Raw genomic sequence first — 23,721 nt, 5'->3', positions numbered from 1 at the left:
AATTTTTTGAGGAACCACCATATTGTGTACCATTTCACATTCCCACCAGCAATGCACCAGGGCTTTACTTTCTCCACACCAACACTTATTATTTTCCATTTTGAAAATAATAGCTAACCTAATGATGTGAAGAAAAGTAATTTTTAAAAATGTGCATATCATCTTCCTTGATCCATCCAACATCTGACAAAGAGCTCCTTCAGGGCAGATGTCCTGTCATCCACCCCTTGTCCCCATGCCTTACAACTAGGTAAAATCTCAGTAAGTGTTTATTGAATGGATGAATGGCAGCTTTAAGGAACAGACACCAATTCTGTAAGCAAGAGTAGGCACTAATTGTTAATCTTGTTTCACGGAAGAGGAAATAGGGACTCAGAGCATTAAGTGACTTGATTGAGGTGAAACTGTTGGCTAAACACTGCCAGTAAGAGGCAGGCCCAGGTCTTCTAGCTCTAAAACCAGACAGGGGGACCAATGTGCCAAGGGTGAATGTCAGTCCACTGAAACAGAACCCAATATTCTGACTCTGCAGCACAGCTCCACAAGGTACAGGGCCTGCACAGTAAGGACACAGATGGCTCAGGCAATCATCCATTTATGCCTAGGAGTCAAGGAGTCTGGCTCAAATCTCAGAGCCATAATCCATCAGCATGTGTGCAATACAAACATAACAAGACATCGTGGGAGAGATTTCTAGTATCAAGGAGATTCCTGGAATACTGTTCATAGGAAAACCATTAGTACCTCAGTTCATGCAAAAGGTAGTACTGGTACTAACCCCAACAGGAATATCCAAGTAATTTGATCATCTTCAGTAAAGAAATTGTGAAACAGTTAATATGCCTCTGCTTTATGCAAAGGGAAATCTATTGCAAAAAGGAAGTTTCCAAAGATAAAAAAAAATGTATAAAATAGTTAAAGATCAAAAAACATTGAAACACACTGCATTCTTTGCCCTTTGTATGTTTTTTGCAAAGACACTATTTGTATCTTTACCTACCCAGCAGATATCCTATTATTCTATTAATTCTTTTACTCCCAAGAGGGTTTATTTGTTTGCTTATTATCCTAGAAACATATCTCTTAGAGAGATTGCTCTCTCTTCCTAGGATTCCTTAGCCCTGTATCTATCTGCAGGACCAAACTGGTGTTAATATTGGGTTTAATGACCTTAGATCATCAGACCAACCAAGACTGATTCCTGAAATGTATATTGTTCCGCGATCACATGATTTATCAAGGACTTTAGAATTGGCTTCCGAGAAGTGCTGTTATAAGAAAAATCTCAGTATAGCAAAACTATTTCTAACTCTATAATTCAATACTCAATATAAATGTCAGGGAAGTCTATAACTGGCTTTCAGAATTGGTTTGAGTGGGATTTGAACGATGTATGCTCCATAACGCAGGCAATGAGTGCTTAATATTTATTAACTATTAAGAAAAGGGTAATAGAGAATTATATTCTAGTTGTCCCTTAAACACCAACACAATCAAACTTAAGTGTAAAATTTCTTACACAAATGACTGCATCTAGGCTAGGCATGTGGCCACCATATTATGGTCAATAACTACTTTCTGAACATCTCCATGGACTGTAATTTTCTTCTTTTCCTCTGTACCACCACATCATAGGATCCAAATAGTTTTGCTCCGCTTAGATAGCTGTGGACAGGCTGGTGCTGTCTTTTAAAATGTAAGTTTTAATCAGGCAGCATTCCAGTTTGTCCTGACACAAGTATTACTCATTCACTCAATTTGGATATGCCCTCCTGGTTGGGAGGGAAAAAGGTGGAGTTAGAGGCAGCCCCTCAGAACCTGTACAGAACCCTGTATGACCCTGGGAGTGTGAAGTGAATGCATGATCTGCAGGTGGAGTGGGGAGAAGAAATGCTGAGGGATCCATTGGGCAGGGAATTGGTACCAGGTCACTGTCACAGGGGCTGCCTAAACATTTGCAACATGGAGGGAAAACCTGTGCTAGCCTCATTCCCACCCCCTTATTCTCTCCCCACAGCTCCCTTCCCTGAGTGAGGCCCACCTGAGCCACAGCAAAGATCTACTGCATCAAGAAGGATCCCAGCAAGCAGGACCTGACTCTCCAAGATTGTCCCTGTCCCTGTGGAGCCTCTCCTGAGGGTAAGAGGGGCACATAAGAGAAGCCCTTATGTACTGATGTGGAAAGAGATTATCAGTTAAGGAGGCCCCTTCCCCATGTAGAGGAGAAGAGAAAGGAACAAAATGGGTTCTTAGAATGGCCTGCAGGTGAGTGCCTCTTTTGTGCTTTCTGTTCCCTTCATCTTCCAGTTCTGGGTGTACGTAGTATGGTTTCATCTAACTGCCAAGGTCCCAGAATTGAGGGAGGCTGCTGAATGGTGCCAAACCACAGAAGCAAAAGCAAGAACTGTAGGAAAGGGGCTAGTGTGCTTCCAGTGTCAGTTTTTGGGCCTTGTTGGCATCAAGGGAGAAGTACATTGGGGCCATTGTACTGCGATGAGACTCTTTGGACTGAAAGTTTGAACATTTAACGAATGTGGGAAGCATTCAGCAAAAATTCAATTCAACTAGAGGTTAATACATATTCAGTCCGTGCAAGGCATTGTGGGAGGTTCTTCAAGGGAACTGGAGATGAGCAGGATGTGGTCTCCACCCTCAAGAGGTCTGAGGACTCTCACAAGAGAAGGGAAAATAGATGCATAGATAATTTATTCAGCCACAAAATGTCACTGACTGTTATTGATATGTAACAAATACCCAGGGCTGGATCCACTGGTGAGAAGAAGGAGGATTCTGGCCCTTGGGGGCATTCAAGTCCCAGCCATTCAACTCAAGCATGGATTTGAATATTCTATTTTTGACCTGTTAAGCCTAAGGCTGATGTGACACATTTAAGTGAAGATATTCAAGTTTGGAGCTCAGAATCTAGACTAGAAATATAAGTCAGAGATTAAAGGCAACAGATGAGATCACCAAGGAGCAAGTCTGGTGAAGAAGAGAACCCCCAGAAGGATATATGTGAGGGTAGGAGGGGCTGGTGGGCAGTAAAAGAGGAGGAGGCAGCCAAGAAGATGCTGCATTGTTTTAATTGCCAATGTTGTATTAACAGAAAATGTATCTCAAGACGTGAAACACAGCGGGCCCTTTTTTAGCGATGATGATGGGTTAGAGCATGAAGACTAGCTTACCCAGTGAGAGGTGCTTTCTACAGCCCGTGGTGGGATGAGGATGACAGCTGTCCACCCAGACCATGAAGATGGCCCAATACCAAGCTCACCACTTCACACATATTATTGCTTCTGTAGTCAGTCCTCAAGGCACCCTTCCAGGCAGGAATCATCCAGGGGTGCAGAGAAGTTGGGTCACTCACCCAGATCCCATGGCCAGCGGGAAGCTAGGTTGGGATTCCACCCCATTTCTCTAACAGCTCAGGCCTTGCATGAATACTCACTGGTTTCAGAACACACAGCCTGGGGTGTGTCTGAATTCATGGAACAGGGTCTGTACAGGTCTTTGAGGTCGTCTCCCACCTTCTACAGAAAGAGCAGATTAAGCTAAACAAGTCGAGCCTGGCACTATGTTGATATGCTGTTAGGCATTTGAGCACTCCATTACCATACTTGTTTCTCCTTTCATGATCTCGGTAACACTTGCCTCTTCTTTGGGTCTCTTTTGCTCCCACCCTTTCCCAGGTTCTCTTGTACTCAAGTTTCAGTCTTCCTTCCCCACAACTAATGGTACATGTTCTACTGCCCTACTCTCTGATCTTCTCTCCTACATCTGCTTCTCTCTCTGTTCTTTCTTTCCATTACCTTGTCCCTTCTAAATCTAACATGCAGTTCCTCTCATTTTTCAAGTTTACTATCTTGATTTTACAGGTTTCTTTTTCCAGCACTTTCCATAGTTCTCTAATGCTCTGTGAAGCAAGTTACTGATGGTGAGATTGAAGGTTGTTTATAAATCTAATTGTAGTGGCCTTTGTTCAGAAGCAGCTACTGTGGAGACTGAGGGCAAGGCTACATCATCCTCCTTCTTTGTGATGGTCAAATCAGACTCACTACTATCAGTTAATTTTATCTCCAACTAATTTCAAATTTTTCACACACTCTCTCCCAATAAAAGAAACTGAGCAATTTGTTCCATATCATTAAGTCTATCACTCTCTTCCTCTCTCTCTTGGGTGGGACATGGAGCCAGCCTGCTGTAGGAAATCCTCTCAGATGGGCAAAGGAGCCTTCCCTGTGTGGTGTATGCATGTGAGGGCACCAGGGCAGGCATTCTGGGCCACTCTACTCATCCCTGTCTTTCATCCACACTCTCTCCCCTCCTCCCACCAGAAGGCCCACATCCTCTTACCAATCGCCTGATTAACTTTTGAAATCATTTATCTATCTTGGGTGTCTCCATAAAGGCTGATGTGATATGTGAGTTTTATATGTATTTATCAATGTTTGGGTCAGTTTGTATTTTTTGTGGGTATAGTTCTAGCATGTGAAATATACGTGTGCTGACACCTGTGCCTATGTGGACCTAGTTTCAAATGACCTGAAAAGAATATAATGACCATTGAACATCTGAACATAAATACAATACACACATATGATGCCTGGGGGGAATGTATGTAGGATTACCATCAGGATTTTATTTTGCAACGGTAAAGGAGTTGATTTGCACTGTACTAACAATGAATCAGCATATCTATGGCTCACTGTCAGTGACTCTCTTACAAATTACATTGCCCAAATATTTCTGTCTGTGGTCTGATGTGGCATGTGGCACTATAGTCTCTGAGTTAATATTAATAGTACTAACCCATGCTCTAACCCATGGTAATAAATGAAATAAAATAATTGCATAGTTGAAAATACGCTAAGGAACTTAAAGAAAGCAATTACAAAGTTCTTAAAAATCTAGTTTGAAATAACAAGTACAGTGTCATGTATAATTTTTAAATTGATTTCAGTTTCAGTAATCTACTTTTGAGTCATTACTTGTTTTATTCACTTTATAATAACAAACCCAAAGCTTTTATTTTGCTGAAATAATGAGTTTATCTTTTGTCTTCTGTCATGTTCTGAAATATAAACAATTACAAAATTGTTCAAAATATCACCTCTGTTAAATGATAATGTTTATTCTATAAAGAGAATGCTAGAACATTTGGGGAACAAGAAACAGAACCCATAAAGGATTTATTCATAATCTATTCCCCTCAGTGGAAATTTACATTCTTCTGATTTTGTTTAGTTAACGTGTTTTAAGTATTTTGAATGGGGAAAACAGCTCAAAGAGGACATTCAGGCGGATTCTGGCTCACAGTTTATCATCTGAGTACATGATTTCAATTAACTGAAGAGGTGCGGAGCAGGACTTCCTGGAGTTGCCAAGCAGGGACAAGAACAAACTCGGGTGAGACTCATCACCTTCACCACCACGCCGGGCTGGTGGCAAAGGGGCAGGCCAGGCTGGGCTTTGGCAGTGACGCCAAGAGGTGCAGCAAGGCTGCGCCATGGAGTGGGGTTGGGGGGAGCTGCCGCGCCCCCGCCCTCTGCCCGGAGCCCTTGATTGGGTCCGCGGCGATTCGCCCGCTCCAGACCGCTCCCCGCGGGGGAAGCGAGCCCAGCCGAGCGTCGGCTGCCCAGCCCCTGCCCAAGATTTAAAACGCGCAAGTTTTGTTCTTGAGACCAATGACTTTAGCTCTGATGCTGGGAGGAGAGCCTACCTGCGATTTGGGAGATTAAGGAACTGGCCTTAGACTTGGTGAGTTTTGCTTTAAGCTCTCTTTGAAATGAAGCTGGGCTTGGAAGTAAACTTCATTAGGGGGCGGGGTGCGTTTCTCCCCACTGCCCCATTGCATTCTTAAAACAAACCGCCACCGCTTGAAGCTCTAGTTTTGTAAATTAGAGCCTCCTTCTTTTGTCACTGAGGCCCCCAGAAGTTCGACGCGTATAAGTGGTGTGACATGAGATCTTTCAAAAAGACTAGCCTGCCCTCAGAACTCTTGCTCTGAAAAGGAAAATAAAGTGCTCAGAGAACAGCAACTCAGTCAGAGCTTACCTCTCGTAGATAAGTAAACTGCCGGGTGTTCTGAACGAATGGGTCACCCGTCCAACAAATTCTACTTCTTAAAGAAAAGTGTATGGAGACCAGTTATTTCATGTGGAATTAACATATGTGATCAATCGTACTATTAAAAAATGCGCTGCAGCCCACCGCATCCTAGCAGGGGCTAAGGCCTCTCGTGGGTGGAAATGCTGTCTTCTCTTCCGGATGACTAAATGGGGGAAGTTCCAAACCGCTCAGCGGGGATAAATCTCAACTCCGCGTCTGGTTCGTTCTTTGTGCGGGGAGACGGGCTCCTCTGTCCGCAGTGAGGGCTCCCGGCCCCTCGGCCTCCGGAGCCCCGCCCCTGCCCGGCCCGGCCGCCCAGCTGCGCCGCGCCTCCTTGCCGGAGCAGCTCCAGGGCTGCCGGAAAGGAGACTCCGAGTCTCTTCTGCTCCCTCTGGACCAGGCGAGGTCTCTAGGGCCGAGAGGGGAAGAGTCGCGAGGAGGTGAAGGCACGCACGTTCACACAGTGGCTCCAGGGCTTCAGGTTGTAATGCGCGCTGGGGCCGGGGAGGCACGGCTGGGGCAGACACCGGGCCCGGCCCTGGCCCTCTGCTCTGGCCCAGAGCGCGCGCAGTCCGGCGTCGGAAAGCTGGGGTGGCCCTACCCACCGCGGGGCAGGGCTGCCCACCGCCCGAGAGCGCGGCGGGGAGGAGGCGCGTTCCCTCTCCCGGGCGCCTTTGTTCGCTCCGGACTGCGGGCGGGAGCCCCGCGACGGTGACCTCAGGCTGGCCGCCGCCTAGGTGCGGCAGGTAAGCCAGGGGACCCGGAGCTCCGGTGGGGGTGAAGTTTCCCGGACTGGGTGGGTGGGAGTCCTTCCCTAGGGAGCTCCTGCAAAGCGGCCGACGCGCCGCGATGCCGAGACCCGCCCGAGCGCGGGAGCCGGGAGGCGAACGCCGCGCCCTGCGGGTCTCGGTTTCCGGCTGGGGTCCCTAATCTTGCTGCCACTCGTGGGCTGCAGGGGTGAATTCGGGTAGAAAGTCTGCGTAGGATTGGAAGGTAGGAAACCGCCAGACTAGGGAAGCTTTCGGGAAGTTGCAGGCTGGGGAAATGGAGACAAGGAAGTGGACAGGCAGGGAAACTGGGAAACGAGACCTCTTTCTAAGCCGGGAGGTTGTTAACCACAGTTTCCTTTGACGCTGCCGAATTTCATTTTGCATCCTGAAGTGATAATCAATTACTTACCCAGACACCACTTACGTAGAGTCCAAAGTAGCAACTTTTCATCCTACTCTGACTACACACTCTATATTTTTCTTTCCCAGTGTTGGTTTTCATAGGTTATAGGACATGTTAAAGGGACACCAATGCTGTAACCGCTCGGTGGCTGGTGGTGGCTTGGAGCTCATATTTAGGGTAATTCTCTGATGAAAGTACATCCATTAGAACTGGATTTGTTCCTCTGTGCCTTTATTTTGGGAAACTTTGCTTGGTCCCTATGGGGGAAGGAAGAAGGATGTGAGAAGCTGAAAATGACCCAGAAAAGAATGATGGAAGGTAGCTGTATTAAGTGGTGGCACTGAAAAGATACCATCCTGAACTTTCTGAAAGGGGGCTTGATTGGCGACTAGCACCTAAGGTTTTAACTTTCTCAAAAGAAACTAATGGTAGATTTTATATCTTGTCACGGGGGTGGGGTAGCTGCTTTTTGGGGTCAAGTCTTTTTTTTTTTTTAATTTTAAAGCAAGGTAAATTCAATACTTGAAATGTTTTCATTAAATACTTAAAATGATCCTCCGCTCTCATGCTCCTTGTCTCTTTTTCTCACCTCCTCTCCCACAGGCACTCTCCATGAGTGTTTCTGAGCACCCTCTGAGGATGAGGGTGACTCAGTTTGACTAATCTCAACCCTCCCAGCACCATGACACCTGAAGATGGGAATGCATGTTATGATAGGGAAGGTTCAAGCTGAGGCTCAAAGAGACTATTTCCTGAGGAAGTGAGAAATGAGGCATTATTAGGAGGCATAGATGATATTGCACATAAATATTTTGATCCCCCTCCCCTCCTCTTCCCTTACTCCAACACAAGCCATCAGAAAAGGTGGAGAGGAATTTTCAAAATAAAGTGCAAGGCTCTAGAAAGGAAAAATGTCACACTATATTTCATTAACATAGAGATCAAATTTCCCTTTTATAAAAGACTGATTCAAATGAGATTGTAGGAAAAGGAAATAACTTTCTGATTCTCAAATATAGAACAGCTTGAATAATAACTCACGGGTTTTGAAATGGGTCATCTTTTAAAATGGGTCATTTTGGCTAAAATCATTGCACTCAGTGACTTTCAAATTGTCAAGGTGGAGTTCCTTCTGAGGACCAACTGCACTAGTATCTATATCACAGAACATAGGATGTGGTACAAAGAAACGGGACATGGAGAAATTCAGAAGGAAGTAATCTCTTCTAGAATAACAAAATATATCCTGTCTTTTTGGAATGTTGTATTTGCTCAATTGAATAAATCTTAGCTTTGCATTTTATGGCACATTATACGTTTTTGGGAATATTTCCATAGCCATTATTTTATTCCATTATTGAATAATCTTGTGAGGAGATGTAAACATTCTGTGTTCCAGAAACTGAGGAACAGCATATTATTATAAGAGCTCTGTGATTAGAATAGAATCTCTGCCAGCAAAGATTTAGCCAGAACAGTGTAAATCTAAAATGTTTTTCTTACAGTTTATATATATAGAAGAGATATGAATTCACATTTAAAGATAAGGAATTCCATCAGGTGAGATGTAAACTTCGAATAAACAAAAATTTTATACATTTTAATGCTGGAAACTCAAAGGCGGAGTTTGACTACTAACTTATTTTTCAGATTTATCTTCCATAGTGAAGTTTTTAATACTAGATGCCAGAAAGGAATGTTCTACTAAGTCTGCAGGCAATAAGCCCCCTATATTCCAAGTTCAGAATACCATTACACAGCTTAAGATCCCCTGAGATTTCATATTCTATCTCTTGTATTCCTTTTCTACAACTCTTTTGACAGTTTTTGATAGTGCTCTTAGCAAAGTAAGTTAAAAAGTTGATTCAACTCAGGTTTCCTTCTCCATAATTTACAGGGCCTTGTAATCTTTTGGCTGTGTCATCTTTATTGAAATGTATTTTTAAGTGCTTGTGGGAACCATATTGTTCTTTCCTGCCAAGGATAATGGAAGATCATGCTCAGGCAATTAGGGATGATACCTCTATTCTCAGTCTCAACAGTGTTTGAGATGTGTTAATGGCCCTTAGCAATCAGATCAGTATTTTAAAAAACTCATATCTAATAAATATTTTTTGAGAAGAATATTAAGAATATAGCTCTTCATTTGGAAAGGAAAATAACCTCTAGAGAATATCAGCCATCTACTAACTAAACCATTATGATAAAAGATACATGAAGAATTTCCCGAGAAAGGAAATTAGCTTATATTCAACGCCTGATCTGGACTGCGCTTTGTCAATAAATCATCTCAAATGATCCTCAGAAAACACTGTTGGTGCATGGTTTAGAGACCGAAGTCAATTTCATGTGACTAGTAAATAGAAGCACCAGAATATAAATTGCTTTTGTTCATATTCTAAAACTCTTGGTTTTTCTACTCTCTTGCCCCTCTCAGGTCCAGATTTCAGGCTGCACTGGAACATTTTCTTACTCTGGTAGGAGATCTACACTGGAAACATCTCTGAAGCCCTCTCAGCATCTCACCTGTGGCCTACTACACAGTATGTGATAAATTAATATTTGTTGAATTAATTAAATGTAGGTATTAATTATCTATTTTCAGGGCTGGCCAGCATAATGCCTGGGACAGGGCAGGTGCTTAAATGGTAGTTAACTTATTATAATAAATGTTGATCAACTGAGATGGAAATGTGTTATATATACCTCTTATGTTTCACACCATTATTTATTTTTTGTACTCTAAACCCTCAATCAAATGGTTTTTCCAAAGATATAATTTCCAAAGATAACAGGACATATGAACTGACGCTGGACAATAGGCTAATGTGTACAGCTTATGTAACAGGTTTACATGAGGTTATATTGTCACTGTATTTTGAAATCACTGTTTTTCATATCATAATTTGACCTCAGCTGTGTATGACTCCTCTCCTTTCATCTCATCCAATACTTATTCATCAAGTACTTACTTAAAACATCCTCTCTGAGTCCTATACTTTTTACTCTCTTCTCCCCTCCTTCTCACTTTTTTTTTTTAACCCTCTTCTGTCACTTTGAATCTCTACCCTTAAATTCGCCAGTCCTCCTTGTGTGGAAAAGATCTCATATACCCAAAGGACACAGACTCACAAAGTCACTTTTACCCATTGTCTAGTGCTATTGAGATCAAAGAAAGGAAGGAGGGAAACTTGAGATAGAAGGTTAGTAAAAGGGTACGTTACAGAGAAAACAAGAACAAGCTCTGGCAAAGTGCAGGTGATAGGAAAACATAAATGTCTCCAAACTTCAGACAGTGAAACACATCCTTTGCCCTCTTGGGTTGCTTCTTTTGGCCCTGCCCCACCTACTTCCCTGTCCTCCCATCCTGATGGGAGCTCCAGGAAGAGCAGCTGTATCAGTGTCAGGGAGGAAGGGCAGGTGAGGAGCTCAGGGACAGGACCTGGAACCAATCAGCTGCTTCTGAGCTGCCACAGGGTCTGGAAATTATGGAGGTTATGTGGTTAACCCCATATCTCAGTGCCTCAGTTTCTTCTTCAGCAAAATAGGGAGATCATTTCTCCCTCAGAGGTTGTTGTGAGGCTTAGAGAGTCACTATACGTGTAAAGCACTCAGAACAGAGCCTGGCGCACGGGAAACACACCATGTTAGTAACTGCTGCAAGACTGGGCAGAAGGAGAAGTTTGTTTCTTAAGTAGGCAAGAACAAAACTGACAAGAGTTGTATTTTAAAGAGCAAGCAGCCTTGTCAACCCAAACAAATGTAACTCAAGAATGAATACAGAAGGCCAAGCTTAGAAAAGCAAATGTTTGACTTCTCTGAGACCCTCTTTATATTTCAGCTTTTCTGTTGGTTTCACATTCTATATCATCAAACTGGTCACTGAGAAATTTTAGTAACTTTTAATATAACTCTTCTGAAATATAATAATACCCTATAATCCCTGTGCCACTGTTTCCTTAGTGTTTATCTTTACAAAGGGCTTGTCTTTACTTGTTTGTTCATTTGGTATTTCCTTGTCTTTATTTTTCCCATAACCAGCAAACAGAAATCAACACCCATCTTTAACTTCGAAACAACCATATAACTTAGTTTATATAGGTGTCACACCATATATTTTATAACCAGTTTTTCCCATTGTCACACATCGATGCTCGCTAAGTTGGAATTTAAAGTCTCTGGACTAACACTGAATCAAGAACTATCTCTCTAATGTATTCTTTGTGGAGGGATAACAATTTCAAATGGCTTCTAATCTTTGCCCATGGCTTGAGCTAAAGTTTCATAGCTAGTCACAGCCACAAAAACAATGAATGACAACTGTTGGGTGGAATTTGTCCTTTTTTATAGTCTTATATTGGAAACACTCAAATTTGATTAAAGAATAAAATAAAATTGAGAGAATATCTAATTTTTCACACTCAAAATACAAGTTATAAATGCACATTTCAGGTTGCTTCCTTCCTTCTTGAGCAAATAGAAAGGGAATCAGCACTAAGGAGTAAACAGTTGTGTTTCTCACCACCAATTTACTACAACTAATTTAAAAGGGAAAAAAATCTATGCAGATCAAATTATAGCCTTTCCAGTACATTCAGGTCTTTTTATACCTGATTTTTCTTAACAGAGCAATTTGGGTCCTGAGTATTGGCCCTAGCTATAGTTAATACAGAATAGATGATCAGAAAAAGCCAGGAAAAAAAAATACTTGAAATGTAGAACAAAATGCAACACAAAGATAGGAGAGAGAATATTATCTTTCCTTTGAGTTATGCCTGGAAAGGAACCAAATACTGTGTCTTACATGGGGCTTTAAGTCATGCAAATTTAAATGTAAAAGTATAAAGTAATGAGGCTTTTTAAAAAAATCTTTGACTTACTAGAGGGGCATCATTAGTTTATAGTCATACTTTCATCACTTTTGAATATTGTGCCCCAAATGAGTGCCTCACTTGCCTCTCCCTCACCCAGACCTTGCCGGTCAGTGTGTCTACAGAGGGAGCGGAGAGAGTTGGCCAGCCTGGGGAATTCCTGAAGAGGAAGCACATGCAGGGTAAGATGCTGACATGTGTGTGATGTCTTCTCTTTTCTCTGTGGGGCAGGAGATGAAGTCATCAGCTAAGTGAGGAGGACAGGCCTTGGGCAGGGGGGAGATTTAGCATGGCTGGTGAAGAGCCTGGGAGAGGGAGCAGGTCCAGGACGAGTGGAGGCCCGTCACTCAGCACCAAGGACTCTGCTCACAGCTGGATATCACCGTGTGTACTGATGCTGTCTGCCTGTGACCTAGGCTTCCTGACAGCCCTGGAAGTGTTGTAGGAGTCTAGAGGGAGGGAATGACCCACAGTCTGGGGTTGCTGGAGTGGAAGGACGGGAACCAGGGAGAGGAGGGCAGAGGTGCCAGGTGATTCTGCATCTGAGACAGGGAGGTGGGTAGAGGAAAGGTCAGGGCACTGCTGGGTGGACAGGGGTGTTAGGGGGCAGGTCGCAGGTGTGCAGAGCATTCTGGATGAATATTTAGAGGTTGTGATTGAAAAGGGAGTGGACTGGAATTTGAAATTTCAGAGGAAATGCAGTTCTAAGTGATGCCACATAAATGACTTTCTTGATGTAAGTTGTCTTGAGTGTGTGGGAGGGAACGTGAACAAAATGACATGCACACCATAAAACAAGGGTTCCTGAGACTTCTGAGTGTTGTACGTCTACTAAGCAAGATGTAGAAATATAGTTTCCCTCAGGTTAGAAGTTGTTCATATATTACAACAATGGCCAGAAACAGTGGTCAAGAAACATATGGATAGACACAAAAATATGTGCATTTTGAATTCAAACCTGCTGGCTTTCTCTAGTCAACACAACTCAGCCTTCAGCTCCAGGGTTAGTGTTGCTTCTCCTCCTGGAAGATGCCTTTCCCCTCGACCTGGCCCCCACCTTGAGATCCCCGTGCTCCCAGCACAGCCCTCACTCTTTACGCCACATCTGTCTTCCTGCTCCAGCTCCACGACGGCCTTGTCCGTCCCGCCTTCCAACTGTCTCCCTCTCCCTTTGTTACCCCATCTTAATTTTCTCATAAACTATCCCTTTAAGATAATTCCTTTTTTCTTTGCCTCCTCCCTCTTCTCCTTCCCCTGAGTTTACTGTTCCTCCAGGCCTCTCTGTTCACCTCCCCCCACCGCCCCCAACCCAGAGTGTTCACAGCAGCTCTGCTCAGGGTGCCCACTGGACCTTCAGTTCCATCTGCCTTCAGTGTCAGCTCACCCACTGCACTTCCCCACCTGTCATCTCTCCAACAACGCAGTCAACACAAGCCTAAAACCAGACATCTTCCCACCTAGCTCCTAACTCAGGAAACCAGTTTTCCCTCATGTGTCAGTAATGCTTGAAACTAGATTTCACACCTTTTACTCCCTGTCCCAACTGCTGGGGTTTTGTTTTTCTTGAAAGGATCTTCTTTTTCCCCTTCTGCCTTCACCACATCTGCCACTGCAGACTAGGCCCTCTGTATCTCATCCTGCTTCAGGACAAGGCCCTGATACAACTGGTGTCCTGATCTCCAGACATCCTGCATCCATCCTGTGTACCATTGCCAGATTTTTGCATAAAGCTTAATAAATATTGACAGGGGAGTTATCACTAAAGACAAAAATGGAAACTTCTGTGACTTGCTGCCCTAGGCACTCACTGACTTCTCTGCCTTATTTTCAAGGTTCTCCATAAAGTAGGCCCCAAACTCCCTGCTTTCAAATAGCTTGCCTGTTTCTCAACTACTTGCCGTATTGTGATACTTTCCTTTCTTGCCTGGAACAGACTGCTTGTCTTCCTGCAGCCACCTAAATCCTGTTCATCCTCAGGCCCTCCTAGTCCAGCTGTCACTGATCTCTATTCCTGGGGACACTCCTGTTGTGCTTGGAGTTGGTATTAGTGCTGACACACTGTCTGTACCTTACTGTGACATGCCCGTGGTTGTCCAGGGGAACTGTTTTCATGTGGGCACCATGAGTCTTGTCTCAACTAGACTGTAGTTGCTTTCAGATTAGAGGCCAGAATATACAACTTCAGGAGTCCCACCATGCCTGGCATTAAGTATTTCCAAGGCAAATACTCACATACTTGTAGGATTAACTGAAACACTGGACACTGAGGTTATTTAATCTGAACTTAAAATGCAGATGTCACCATCTTGATTAAAACTTCAACATTTACAGCAGGTTTTGCATAATATTTTAGGATCACAAAAGTAGACTCAACAAAGAAATGAGTTGACAGCAGAAGTGAAGTAGAAAAAAATCAGGGGTCATTTAGGGAAACTTGTAGCCTCTAGATGCACTAACTTATTTTTTTTTCCTACAAGTTTAAAGAGCTCTCTTGGGAAGAAATATTCTTGAGTAGCTGAGGGGCACAGCTCCCAGACTGAAAAGCACTTGGGGTGGGGTCTGCCACCTTTTCTGATGTTCCTACTCGATTTCTGTTCTTATTCTTCTGACTATTTCTATTAGGAAAGAGAATAATTAGGGTATCTGTTCCTTCTTCTCAATCCAAATAGGAGCAAGCCCAAGTACTATTCCAAATATTTGCATATTTTCCTCTAAGCAGCTCTTTGTCCTGTTCTCTCCTGTAGTCTTTCCTGTTTCCTATTTTCAGCAGGCTCTGAAGTCATCTGTAATTTTTATATCATCTCAGTAACAATACTTTGATCTTTGCCCCCAATTTGCAGATTAAATCACCAATGCAGAGTGCAGGGAGGGGTGCCTGAGGTTGTATAATAAATCTGGCCCCAAACCGAGCAGCCTTGGTTCCAGCCTGTTGATTGGTTGCCCAGCCGCACTGCGGGCACAAAGGAAGCTGCACCCACAGCATTCTGTCCTGGGTGGTTGCTGAGCCCACATTCATTATTGGAATCGCTTTGTTTCCTGTAAGCCCAGCATTTTCTCTCTCCAGGTCAGGCAGGTCTGCGGGCTTCTCTGTAGCCCTCACCCCTGCACTTTGACTACAGAAGCTAGAGGATGTGCCTTAGAGAGGCGTTACGACTCTGCATTAACCAGAAGGGCGAGCCTCAATTTCCTGTGCTTGGTCTCAGCAAGGCCACAGCTGGGGCAATGTTGTTTAGTTGTAGCGAATGAATTAGATTGTAGAGGTGCTTTTGCTTTTGGTTGGAAAAGGCCACCTAGTGACTAAGTTCACTTTGGAGGGGTTGGAGTGTTCTTTTGTTAGAAGTGGGGTACTATAAATGAGCAGTTTACCTTTCCTAGATCTGCCCCTCATCACATCAACACTACAGGCAGATCTGGTGACGACTGACAAACGGGGGCTCAACAATTCAAGCTCTGCTGAAGGTGGAGAAACCGTAGAACTTCACACACTGTGCTGAACCTAAATGAGAGCGTGGGTTGTTGGCTTTGTGACAGGTTCTTTGTCATTTTTCAGAAAATTGCTGTGACTCTTAGAGGTCATTTGGGAACGACTGAATAAATATAGGAGAATGGGGTAAATACATAGGTAGTGGGGTGGGGAGGGGATAAAATGAATGTCATGGGCTGGCTGCTAGGTTGTAGCAGCACTGTTAGCAGCAGCAACGCTCCACACGGATGAGTAATAGACCCCATTCATTGGAGAGAGACTAGGGCCTCTGTGAGTCCAGCGTACACGTGGGTGCCGGCAGAGTTGGGCTGGTGGGCTGATTGTCTAGCAAGAAGCTCATGCTTGTAAACAACTGTGAATAGGTGCAAAGCAAGCTGCCGTGGGAGCACACTGAGTGCAGCTGCTCAGAAACGAGAAGCTAGTTTTGCCTGTGGTTCCAAAGGTTACTTTCTTTTTTGTTGCCTTCTCAGAGTCTCTTGGAATAGAAACTGCAGACTAATTTCAGTTGAGAATTTTCTTTCTTTTTTTTCATAAAAAGTTAGTATATTATACCCTTACTTTTGTAAGCACCAGAATTCTTAAATACCTATGCTGTTGTAAAATCTGCCATTAAGAATTCTGTTATTTTGCATAAAGCGTCCGGTTCCTTCACTGCGTATCATGGAGGAGCAGAAGAGGCTATCGGCCTTCATAGGTAGGCCTTATGTAACTGGGCACTGTTAAGACTGAGAGGAAGTGCCCTCCCCCACCAGTGATAGTGACTTTCAAAGTTTAGGCAGATGCCACCATCAGAAACGGATGTGTCCTGCTGTCTCTTACCCTTCTCTGGAGCATTTGGTCCACCATGACCAGCCAAACCACAGGGGAAATTACTGATATTGATCAAGCCCTTAGAATAGTATTCTTTACTTTCTTGATTATAAAGCACTATAAAAATGCATTTTACAACTCGAAAGGTAAAAACTTAAAGTTTCACAAATGGTAGTTAAATTTACTATTTTCAGTGCACTGTACCATCCTCTATTCTTCTCTTTTTCTTTTCTGTTTTTAAAATGCTGTTTGTGGCTTTCTAAGTGGTGCTAGCCATTTTAAAATCTATAATCTTGGGGATAAGATGTTACCTGTGCTAATTATCTCTAGATAAAGTCTCGTGGCGCCTGGCTCTAATCTGCTTTCGCTGGACTTTTCACATGCTTAGCTTTGGCAGTTATCACCCTAATGTGGAGTAATCGTGGGGGATGGGAAGTACAGCTGGATGTAAAAGGCCTGAAGTCAGGAAGGACGTCCCACAGCCAAGGTTAGGCTGGTACAGTTGGCTTTATATTGGGGCAAAGAGTGGGGAATTTGAGGATGAGACCTTTGGGCACAAAAGTAGAGCCCTTTCCCTGGGGCTTGTGATGTAGATTTGGCTACTTAGCCAGCCTGGACAGCCTAGAGCCTGTCAGTGTGCTGAAAGCCCAGGAGACTGATCTGTCAACCCTGAGAGGAGAGCCTGCTTCTCCAGGCAAAAGGATGTGTCTTACTTGTGGTAAGAGATGGGGACAGAGTCTTCGACGAAGGGAGGTGCTATCTCCTAGTGGTGGCAGGAAAGGGAGGACATGGGGGCAAGCAGTGGTGGCAGGGGCCTCATCTGAGGTGGTGGTACCTGGCTGGGCTTCCTGACCCCCAGTTCTTCCCAAGTGACCAGCTGTTTGAGTGAAAGGTGGCTCCACCCCCAGCATGGTTCTTTGCACCGATATTCAGAGAACCCCTGCTAGGTGTCAGGTGCTGGCATGGATGCTGAGGAGGTAGGGGATCTACGACAAGGCATCTACCTTGTGCCTCGGGTCAGAGTTCACAATGTTATCAGGGAGGCAGTTAAAAAGTCTCAGTACAAGAAGATGGATGTAAGAAGGTGCTGTGGCAATACAGATAAGAGCAGGGGGTGGGGGAGCCCAGTTCAGACTTCCCAGAGGAGGATGCCTATAGAATTTGGTCAGCATTAGTAGACTTCACACCAGCAAGGGGAGTGCCAGGCCCTGGGAGTGCTGGTGCAAAGGCTGGCGTGTATGAAGTAGCAAGTGAGTCTGAGCTTTCAGCCAACACTTTGGTTTTGTCAATGGGTGGAGAGCATCTGAGGGGTTTAAAGAGCTCAGTTAGTCTCATGTTTACATGTGAGTTTTAGAAAGGTCACTCTGACCATGAAGTAGAGGATGGGTTGGCCAGGGATCATTTGCTCTGCTGCACTGGTCTGGGTGAGAAGTCATGATGACATGAAAGGGTGAAGAGAGGTTTAGAAGAAGCAATTCACAGGATTAAATAACTAGATATGGACGTGGAGGGAAAAGAGGACTTTCAGATCTCCGGCATAGACACATGAAGTACAGTCAGACACAAAGAGAAAATAAAAACAGCAGGTTTTAGGGGAGAAGACAGTAGAATGGGTTGGAAATGGATATTTGATTTCCCTTATATGCCAGGAAATTATTACTCATCTACCTTCCTCTCTCTGTGTATCTGTGTATGTTCCCATTTTACCTGCATGAAAACTACTAGTTAAGCAGTATTATTAGAATTTTTTAGATTTCTGGGTTTGATGCAGGATACAGTGCTGAGCCAACTCTGATGTTCAAATTGCCTGACTACAAAGACAGTGCCTGTGGCTACAATCCTGTGGCTTCCCAGTTTTGAAGAACATTTGGGGTACTTTCTGAGATTCCGAATAGAAAAGTACAGAAAGAAGATGACTGTACAGATTGGGGGCTCACAAAAGTCACTTCGGTTAGAGAAAGTTTGGACTATGCTTTTGAGAAGCATACATCAACTCCTTGACATGAACCTTGATTTGGGGGGGAAAAATCTTACTCCTATTCCTGCCTTGTCTGTAGCAAAATTTAATGGATTTTTACTATTATGAACTTTCTTTACAGTCAGTACTTTGCCTTGAACTATATAGCTGCTTTCATCCTGACCATATTCCAAGTCAATATATTAATGGATATACTTATCTGAGATATTTGAACATTAAGTATATAAGATGATAGCCATTTTGAAGCCTTTTTTTTTTTAAAGGTTGAGAAGAGAAAAAGGTCTTTGTATTCTGAATGGCAAGATGGTAGAGGATAGTTCTCCCCCTTTCCCTGGACTTCCCTGAAACATTAAACAGCTGTATACCTCTACTAAATACTAGCTACCTTGTCACCTGTTGTCCAGATCAGTCAGGTTACATTTAGTTCGGAAGGAATTAAGCATAGTTTGTGTCTTTCTGATAACTCAATAACCTGTTCACTTGTCATCTTTTCTCTTCCAGGGTCTAATAGGTTGCACTTAACTTTCACAAAAAGGAGCACACGGAATAGCGGCAGGAGGCCAATTCCCGAACTAAATGAAAGATGTCAGAGTAGGAGCGTTCTGATGTGCTAGCGTCCTCACGCTCCTGTGTGTTCCAGCCTTTCGCCATCTCTGAAAAAATGGTATTAAAAGGAAATATTCTGTAAAATAAGAAGCTCCTTTTACATTAGTAATGACCAACATGGACGTCTGTTCTATAGAAGACAAAGCTCTATGGTCTTGAAGAAGCAGGTGGCCATTTAAAACTGACTCTAAATAAAAACAGACCTGAATGGACATCAGAATGTTTGTTAGTGGCAGGAGAGTAAAAAAATGGCAGTTTATTCAGTTATTTGCCACTTGTTTTGTACTAAGCCTCATGTTCTTTTGGGGACCCATCAATAATAACATCGTGAGCCATATGAAGTCCTACTCTTACAGATACCTCAAAAATAGCTATGAATTTGTGAATGATACCCTGTCTCTTAAGCGCAGTGGGGAAGGGGTTCCTCGGTACCAATACTTGATTAACCACAAGGAAAAGTGTCAAGCACAAGATATCCTGCTCTTACTGTTAATAAAGACTGCTCCTGAAAACTACCATCGACGTTCTGCCATTAGGGAAACGTGGGGAAACGAGAAGTACGTTCGGTCTCGACTGAATGCCAACATCAAAACTCTGTTTGCCTTAGGAACACCTTCTAACCCACAGACAAGAGAAAGACTGCAGAGAAGACTGGTTTGGGAAGACCAGATGTACAATGATATAATTCAGCAAGACTTTGCTGATTCATTCTATAATCTTACTCTTAAATTCCTTCTGCAGTTCAGTTGGGCAAATAGCTTTTGTCCACATGCCAAATTCCTTATGACTGCTGATGATGACATATTTATTCACATGCCAAATCTTATTGAATACCTTCAAAGTTTAGAACAAATTGGTGTTCAAGACCTCTGGATTGGTCGTGTTCATCGTGGCGCCCCTCCTGTTAGAGACAAAAGCAGCAAGTACTATGTCTCCTATGAAATGTACCAGTGGCCAGCTTACCCTGACTATACCGCTGGAGCTGCCTATGTGATCTCTGGTGATGTAGCCGCCAAAGTCTATGAAGCATCACAGACACTTAACTCCAGTCTTTACATAGACGATGTGTTCATGGGCCTCTGTGCCAATAAAATAGGGCTAGTACCACAACACCATGTGTTTTTCTCTGGGGAAGGTAAAACTCCTTATCATCCCTGCATTTACGATAAAATGATGACCTCTCACGGGCATGTAGAAGACCTTCAGGACCTTTGGAAGGATGCCACAGACCCGAAAGTAAAAACAGTTTCAAAAGGTTTTTGGGGGCAAATATACTGCAGAATAATTAAGATAGTTCTCCTTTGCAAATTGTCCTATATGGATACGTATCCTTGTAGGGCTGCCTTTGCCTAATAGTACTTGAATGTTGTATGTTTTCACTGTCACTGAGCCAGTCCTGGATGAAAAACCTTTAAATGTTTGTCTGTACCATAAGTGAAATGAATACAAAAAACAAAGAAATATTTTGAAAGCCCAGTCTATCAGAATGTTTCTTTGGTTCTTCTAGATGCCCTTCAACATAACTTATCTACTTCATTGCCTAAATTCATTTCAAGGAACTTACATTTAGACAAGGTTTATGAAAACAAAACTAAAGGGAATTTAAAGTTCTCTGACCCATAAGTATATGTGAGGTGTAGAGAAATTATTTAGGTGCCTTCGTGTCAGAATAACTGTTTTTGGAAAAATGCCAAGTAAATGGATAGTATAACATCTCAAAGAAATGAATATATTATTTGACCAGGTATACAAGTTTATTTTTAGTAAAGAGCACTTGATGGAGTTGATGGGGGCAGGGGAAGATTGGCATAGAAGACAGTACATGAATCTGATAAAAGAAAGTCTCCCTTTCTTCAAAGGAGATTTAGGAAAATGTACTCAATTTCTTGATAAACCACCATATCACCCGTTGTCCAGCCATGTAGCTATTTTACCTAGACTGTGTTGGAGTCATTTAAAATATATATTTTTTTTCCAAAGTTTAATGTGAAATTTGAAAAGTCATTAACTCTACCCTAACTGGTACTTTATTATGGGCTTTTAATTATTAGAAAATGACACAAAACACGGGCAGTTTATTATCCAAAGGGTCCTTCTCTAGGGAGAAATTCCTGTTAATTCATATAAGCTAATTTTAATTTCATGAGTTTTTCAACTGGTTTTTAAATAATCAATATCAGTCTGTTTTTAAGGCAGCTATTTAAATGTAGTTTGCATAGAGGAGTAAAATAATGAAGAATTCAAAAGGAAAGACAGAAGATTAAAAGCCTCTTTTCTTCATAATTTATAAAATAAAATTTTTAATGTCTAAATTATTGTATTGATTACTAAAATTAGCACACCCCTCTGCAATAAAGTCTCATAAACTACAGTACTTTGTTCTAAGTTGAGACTTTAAAATTGAGAGTATTAAACATCAAATCAAAACTAGTGTCTAAAAAAAAATCTGTTCTTTCATAAAAATGACTATCAGAGGTGATCCTCAACTTATAAATATTTCAAACTTGAAGCAGAATGAAAGTGATAGAAAAGTTACCAGATAGAGGCTTAAAAATATTTGCAAAGCTGCACGTTCCTTGTAATCAAAGAGATGTGACTAAGATCCAATAGAGCAAGTTATATTTATTTTACAAAGCAGAATAAAAATGTGACCATGATGCAAACAACCTCCCCTCACTACAGAAAGAACTAGGTGAAGTGTATTGTTAGAGAGGTTATATGAAGGTCAAAATTATGACTTCAGCAAAAGCAGTTGAACGGATTATAAAACCTTTGTATGCAGAGGCGCCTGTTAGGGAAAACTAAGATGTCTCACTTGGTAAGATGATGTCTGAAACACACTAAATGAATAAAAAAGAATTCTCAGTATACACAACTGGATGATGATATATATAATTTTTTGCAGGTAGCTTTTTAATGTTTACAGAAGTTTTTTGTTAATTTTTTTCTATTTTGAAAACTGAAGCTTGTTTACATTGATTGCTTAGATAATTTAGAATTTTTAACTAATGTCAAAACTAAGGTGTCAAACATTCTAGTTTGTAGTTACTTTCAGAGTAGGTTCAGGGTTTTTAGATCATTACAGTTCAAATTTTCTGACCAATTTTAAAAACTGTAGAGAACAAAAAGCATATTTTGACAAAGTAGGTTTGTAATTAATTTTTATTCATTGGTGTTTTAATAATCATTTGCCTTTTGGCCGTATATATGCCCTGTGTATCTATACTTGTAACTGTTTAAATTTTCCATTGGTTGAAAACACCAGTGTCTCTTTCCGGCTATCAAAACGATCTTGTTTACAGCAATACTTTGGCGAAACAATTATTTATTTGTGAAAGTGCTCACCTCAGTTGTGTTCATTTTGCTTAAAATAGAATGAAACATTTACATTTAAAGGAAATATGAAGGCACTTCCTTTTTTAATAAGAAGGAAATTGCTAGATGCTTCCTTCATCAGACTTAAAGTACTGAGAAGAATAATTGTAAATAAAGGATTCCAACCTTTTAAAAAGGAAGGAAAAAACTTTTTGGTGCTCCAATGCAAGGCTGTCTTTTAAATATTGTCAACAAAGGGAAAATACACTATCAGCCTGGACGGTCACTTGATGGTTGTACACAGTGTTATTGCTAAAAACTTTTTACCTCTTGATTGGTTTGCATCTTTTTTCCATATTATTAATTTTATACCAAAATGTTGAATATTTATATTATTTCAGTTTTGCTGTTGTATAGCAAAATAATTAGTGGGTTTTTAAAAAATAAATTTATGATTTCCAATAAACAACTTGAAAATTGTCAACAGCTGTGTATTTTCACGAAGGTTTTTAAACTCCTGTGTGAACATCATTTGTTTATACAATCAACTTGTTCTGTTTAATGTCAAAGAGGCCTGTAATACACACTCTTAATCCTATTTCCTGTTCAGATTTGCCATGGTGCTCAGGATAGAGAATTAGTGTATCCTCTGCATTTAGGAGCCACCTAAAATGCCTCCTTGGTTTGTTGAATGATTTATGCCAGAATGTCTACGTGGGGGAATTCTTCCCTCCCAATAGATTGTCCAGGAAAAGATTGAAGTAAGAACCTATAGCCAAAGTGCCTTAACACACCATTTGAAATGCCATATTTTCCTTTTATTTGATATCACTCGCTGTCCAAAAGTTGATTCAAATTTAGTCTAGTCTCTTAATGTTGGGAATGTTCTTAGGCCTGCTTTGCAGCTTGTGGTGTTTCAGTATATCTGTGCCTAGTATGTGCTCATCTGCTTTTCACCTGATTCCTGCTCAATTTTTAGCATAGTAGGTTGTGTGATTCAATCTATGTATTTTTTTTAAACTTGGAAGCATCTGAATTAGCAGAACTTTTTACTTGTGAGGCATAGCTGGGGTGTTTGTAGTTGAGATTGAGATGATTACTCAGAAGAATTAAGTTGACCTATATTTGGGCTTTAATTGAATACCAAGGCTGCAGGGAGAATCAGAGCAGAGAATTCTTGCTACACAGGGTTATTCATTCTGCTGTAGTAATGAGAGAAATGTTAGGTGTCTCCTTGACTCTGTGTTCCCTGCAATCACTGCATTCTGCAGGCAGACAAGCCTCGATCGCAGTTTCATTATGATATTGCTTTGCTCGAGATCTCAAAGACTCTTTACTGCCTCCAAACAACAAATCTAATCTCTTCTATCTGGTTT

General features: G+C 42.0%; 2 protein-coding genes across 18 annotated transcripts in view; one reads left to right on the top strand and one right to left on the bottom strand.

Moving 5' to 3' along the window:
• Positions 1-23,721, bottom strand: part of MCF2L2 (MCF.2 cell line derived transforming sequence-like 2) — a 207,885-nt gene that overhangs the window by 57,138 nt on the left and 127,026 nt on the right. The window lies entirely within an intron of this gene.
• B3GNT5 (UDP-GlcNAc:betaGal beta-1,3-N-acetylglucosaminyltransferase 5) lies at positions 5,620-22,829 on the top strand. 6 transcript variants are annotated; one of them, XM_010947848.3, is made up of 4 exons: positions 5,620-5,757; positions 9,719-9,824; positions 12,253-12,334; positions 18,926-22,829. In XM_010947848.3, exon 4 carries the CDS (start codon positions 19,238-19,240, stop codon positions 20,381-20,383), a length of 1,146 nt encoding a protein of 381 aa, XP_010946150.2. In that variant the 5' UTR covers positions 5,620-5,757; positions 9,719-9,824; positions 12,253-12,334; positions 18,926-19,237; the 3' UTR covers positions 20,384-22,829. The 6 variants fall into 6 exon arrangements, with proteins under 6 accessions (XP_010946150.2, XP_045367265.2, XP_010946151.2 ...); XM_010947849.3 differs by lacking the exon at positions 5,620-5,757 and adding an exon at positions 6,192-6,589; XM_045511306.2 differs by lacking the exon at positions 5,620-5,757 and adding an exon at positions 6,691-6,854.

Source organism: Camelus bactrianus, chromosome 1 (genome assembly GCF_048773025.1).
Source record: "Camelus bactrianus isolate YW-2024 breed Bactrian camel chromosome 1, ASM4877302v1, whole genome shotgun sequence".
Classification (NCBI taxonomy): Eukaryota; Metazoa; Chordata; class Mammalia; order Artiodactyla; family Camelidae; genus Camelus; species Camelus bactrianus.
The sequence above is the reverse complement of the archived record's forward strand: the minus strand, read 5'-3'. Positions and strand labels throughout refer to the sequence as shown.

Coding starts and splice junctions, on each gene's coding strand:
- B3GNT5 (XM_045511309.2), top strand. CDS start 19,238: ATGGACATCAGAATGTTTGTTAGTGGCAGGAGAGTAAAAAAATGGCAG.